The following is a 4,984-nucleotide window of genomic DNA, read 5'->3' on the forward strand; positions in this document are numbered from 1 at the left end:
AACCCCTTCACAAGTTAAATGACTCAACGACAGAAGTAAAAGACATTTCCTGGAGTGCAGCCTTCTCCTCCCGCAGATCAGAAGAGTGAATCGACTGTTTCAATCATTAAGTAAAGACAAGTGTGCGTTGATTCGGAGAGGGGGAGCACAGCCCCACTGCTAAAGCCTGCTGAAAGCCAGAAAGACAAGAGGAACGGCGAGATTTGGAGGCACCGGATGCTGAAACTACTGCTCTCTCCACAACTAGGGTCTACAGAGAAGGACGGACGGATGGGATTGGTCTTCAGTCGTCAGTGAACAGCATCCCTCGGCTTGTGAAGAAGTAATTTACAATGGAATAAATAGATTTATTGGCCCTAACGCTACTCGTCTTTATCTAAATTTGATTCTAGAGCTAGAAAGAGGCGTAGAAGCTAGCGATGAAAGCAGATTACACATCGTCCCCCAACAAGCACTTCCTCCTCGTCAGGACTAGTCATGACTGACTCAACAATCCTTACAGATAATTGCTATGTGGTGGGGGTCAACGGGGGGGGGGGGGTGTGGGATGAGGGACGGTGCTATGGTCCTGGTCTTGGTCACGAATCGTCCACCTGGATCTTGATTTCAAAGCGTCCCTGGTAGCGATCCTTTTCATTGTAGTCGATGTTATCTCCGTACACTTTACACTCAATACGCAGCTCAGTCTTCATGGTCAGGTTGGTGAACTGCAGCGCCACCAGTGGCTGGAGGTAGTGGGGGTGCAGCCGCTTGCCGTAGTAAGGGTAATACTGCAGAGGGAAACCGCCGCCGATCCCAAAATACTTGATCTCCCCGATTTTACCTGCGTCCTCCTCTTTCTGGATTAATTCATTTAGAAGAAAACAGGCAGGATTAAAGAAACCAGGTTCCTAACAAACACGTGGTGTCAAAGTATACAGAAACCTGGATAGGAGGATGCTTCATCGTTTAGATGATAACTAGATGGAGTACCTTGTGGGTGCAGTGCAGAGGGATCACGTTGGGCTGCACCTTGGGTTGTACCTCTTCAGGAATGGTATCGTTCGACATGGGAGGCTAAGCAGGAGGAGAACAGGGTTAGAAGGTGTTCCTCAGGGCTGGATGAACAACCAGCCTGTGCCTGCTTACAAACCCAAACTCTTTCTGTAATGCTATAAAGAATCACCCGAGGTCTGAAGTTGACGATCCTGTTGAGCTTGACGATCAAACAGGGTTTGCCTTCTTTGAAACCAAAGTCTCTGTCATCAAGGCCTGAGCAGGGACCCAGCAGGCTCCTGGAGAAACGACAGGCCTTCCTCTGGCCCATGTCGCTCTCCAAGTCCCCTCGGTTCTTGTACTTGTCAGGTTCCACTGCAGGTGCGATAGGACACAGGTTGGCATTCAACATCGAGCTTTCTACATTAAAAGAAACAAGTGGACAACAGACTTACATCCACAGTCCTCAAACTTCATCTGGTCCCTCTGCTTCTCCTCATCGTACTGACTCAGGAACTCCTTCAGAGCTTTGGTGTACGGCAGGTAGGTCTCAAAGTCCTTCGATCTGAACGACACCTCGGCCTTCTCTGTCCGTGGAGTGTGTGAAAGGCCTGCAAAGATGGTACGCTTTACATTTTAACCACCGTCAACAGCAAAGAAACAGGAAGGCTCGATGGACTTGGAAATGTACATTTTTTCAACCTTCAGCATATTCAGAGGAGGCCTGAGCCTTCAGGACACAGATAGGGTTACCCCCACTTTCACTTTTTATGCTAGGACCAGCTGAAAGTTCTGCTGAGCATCAAAAACATCTAAACACTCACCCGGAAGCCAATTTTAACCACTAATTGTGGATTTGAGCTCCACTAGCTTAGCTGCAGTCAGATTTCTTCTGATTAAAGGCGAGAATTCTACTGAACCTGTGCTGCAGGAGAACAGCCTGCTCCACCAAAGCCCAGATAGGCCCTGTCTGCCATGGAATCCAGGCTGAGCAGTGTGTTCTGCTGCCTCATACGAACGATCACACACACACACACACACACACACACACACACACACACACACACACACACACACACACACACACACACACACGGCAGTAGGCAAAGAACAGCCATGATGGATTCATTGCAGATAAAGTTTAAGAAGATGCTCTAACAGTCGAGCCTCGCTCTGGTTTAACCATCAAATAGCAAAGTGTCTGTCAGGTCCTGGACTAACCAAAGGAGGTGTGACCTTTGTTCAACTTGGAGCAGTACACCACGACCCCCCCACCCACACACACCATCCTGGTTTGGGGTGTTTATTCCCAAAACCCAATGAGTCTAACAATCAGATAATAACTTTCCCCATCAACATCCTGCTGGAGTGTCGCATCAGGAAAGCGAACAGAGAGCTGGCTTCCGCTCCACTGAGTATGCGCTTCGAGCAGATAAAGTTACAGGAACTCCGTAACTTCACCCAATCTGCCACTAAGCTTAGGATTTTCTTCATTACTCAGCAGTTTTCAGGCAGACAGGTGGGAGGGAGCTCTTCCTTACCAGGGGGGGCCACTCTGTCCTGCCAGGTGGGTTTGTACTCGCTCAGGGTAAAGAGCAGGGCCTGAATGGTGCCGACGAAGATCCCTGCCAGAAGGCCGTAGAAGACGACGTAGAACAGCGTGATCTTGACTGTGGAGGAGGGACAGAAACAGAACATTTACCTTATAAGCTGCTTTCTTTGGGCCGTTAACAGCAGATGATCCATAAACAGGCAGCAGAAGTACATTCCTACTGAGTAGGAAGACACCCTCTGTGTCTAAACATCCGTCTGAATATCCTGAGAGATCTGCAACTGAATCACAAATAATTTCCCCAAGTAGGGAAGTATCTCCTTATCTATGGATCCGGACCAGGCCATCCCAGAAGGGACAGACCCCAAGCTGCAACGCTACACTTAACACCAACAGTGCTCAGGTGGAACCACAGCTAAAGGAGCGGTGGAGATCCCGCACAACAAGCTGGAGAAGCAAAAAGTTCAAACTGTTGTTTACAATTTTAAAAAGACACAATTCACAAAGCCAGGATTATTATTAACGTCATGGGTAATTATTTTAAGAACCTGCACTATTGCTCAGGTAAATACTAGTTACATACATGCACCAGCAGGGGGTGCCAACTATGCGTGCTACCTTCTACATCACCATCTTATTGTGCCTCATAGAAAACATGCATAAAGTAGTCACTACAACTCTGCAAGGTAGAGTCGGTAGTGGTGCACCAATAGGTGGCGCTACTAGTCAGGTGGATGCATTTGAAGTACTGCACTGCTCTGGACATCTCCCATGGGTCAGGCTGCACAAGGAGTGTAACTAGGGCATAAAACACAATTATCGCAATTGCGTTACGCAGGTTTTTTGCTGCATGACGTCACGAGGTCACAACAACCTTATCTATCTTACAAATTAAAAGCATTTCCGACCAGACTGTCATTTTCAGCCCCAGTACCCCACTGCGCATGGCACATTCCCCTCACGCGCAATCAGGTGACCTCAGAAGGACAAATGTCACCTCAGAGGAGCGCGAGCCCAAGCCCTGGTTCCACTACTCAGGAGCAACCAAGTCCAGGTCGCGCCCAGGTGTTTATCCTGGAAGTGGCTCCCCTGCAGCGAGTGACATTGAAGTAGAACAGACATGCGCAGTAGGGCGCAGCTCGGGAAACCAGAGACGAAAGGTCGCAGGAGTTAATCAGTTGTATTATTGCTTATATTACAGGACACCGGATCAGAGGAACCATACACGGAACGATTGCTCGCGCCGTTTACGACCAGGCCCCGTCACCTTGACTCACCTTGGACTATGATGCATTTTAAACCCCATGTTTGTCTTCTAAGAGCTCGTGAAAGCACAGCTCGACGTGTCCCCAACAACAACCAGCATGTCCTCTACATGTCCCATCTACCGGCTGTGTGGTGCCCTGATACAGCACCGGTACCGGAGCTAGTGAGAAAACACACCTGACCAAACTGAACCAGAACTTCGGCGGAAGTCTAACAGTAAACGCAGAATGACATTAGTTCATGAATGCAGCAAAGTCAAATCAAACAGGTGGCATGAAGCACGAGGCGGACCGGCGCGCGCTCCCGCAGCCCCAGTAACCGTTCTCCCAGAGAGAAAATAACGCGGGGGGTTGGGTGGGGGGTATATACTCACACCAACTTCCTCCGGTCCGACCGAGCAGCTCTCCCGTTTCAGAGTTCCACAGGAACCTCTTCCAGCCGCCGTCGTCTTTTTTAGAGGCCATAGTGACTTATCTCCACGAGCTGCTAACGGTCGGTCTCCGGTGGACTCCCGCCGTCGGTTACTTTACTTTGACGCTTGTCGGAGAGGTACAGAAGCGCCGGGGTCACCTACTATATAACCCGTTTTCTTGTCAGCCCCGCCCCAAAACTCCGAACAAGTCACCTAGTGGTGGGGGCGGAGCGAAGCGGTCCAATCACAGAGAGGGAAATCCATGCGTAGCTCTGACGTCAAGAAGACGGGCAAAAAAGCTTCAAGAGGCATTTATTAGGATAAAAATGGAGTTTCTTAAGACAAATTCTTCCCGAGACGTCCTCAGGTGTGTGGTCTGGTTCCGAAACTCATTTATTTTTATTTGATCACGAACAGAATCAGTTCTGAGTTTTCCTAACAGAAACATGGAACAGGGACATCCCTCAGGAGAGGACACCTAACACCTGTCTCAGAATCAGGTTTATTTTAGCTCCAGTCTAACTGTGACTGATGAGAAAACTCCACAAAAACATGTTTATTTCCCTCAGTTATTTGTAATTCACTGGGATGGTTAAGGTGCACGTCGGAGCTCAAACCTACCATTCAGTAATGATGATTCCACTAAACAGTCATTACTGCATGCACAATACTTTCATTTCATCCCATCACGAGCTAAGTCGACTGTTTTTAACACGGTTGTTTTTCGACCCGTCTGACCTGTGAAGCCCGCTCTTTACATCCACCTTCATACTACAGTG

The 4,984-nt window shown here is 48.8% G+C and overlaps 1 protein-coding gene across 1 annotated transcript; it reads right to left on the reverse strand.

The window, feature by feature from the left end:
- Window positions 1–480: 480 nt before the first annotated feature.
- On the reverse strand, window positions 481–4,379 carry atp1b1b (ATPase Na+/K+ transporting subunit beta 1b). The gene is made up of 6 exons (XM_015957847.3): window positions 4,167–4,379; window positions 2,517–2,645; window positions 1,431–1,586; window positions 1,166–1,350; window positions 973–1,056; window positions 481–839 (listed from the first exon to the last, which is right to left on the reverse strand). The coding sequence occupies exons 1-6, from the start codon at window positions 4,255–4,257 to the stop codon at window positions 579–581; spliced, it is 906 nt and encodes a 301-aa protein (XP_015813333.3). The 5' UTR covers window positions 4,258–4,379; the 3' UTR covers window positions 481–578.
- Window positions 4,380–4,984: the final 605 nt, after the last annotated feature.

This window comes from Nothobranchius furzeri, chromosome 3 (assembly GCF_043380555.1).
Source record: "Nothobranchius furzeri strain GRZ-AD chromosome 3, NfurGRZ-RIMD1, whole genome shotgun sequence".
Classification (NCBI taxonomy): domain Eukaryota; kingdom Metazoa; phylum Chordata; class Actinopteri; order Cyprinodontiformes; family Nothobranchiidae; genus Nothobranchius; species Nothobranchius furzeri.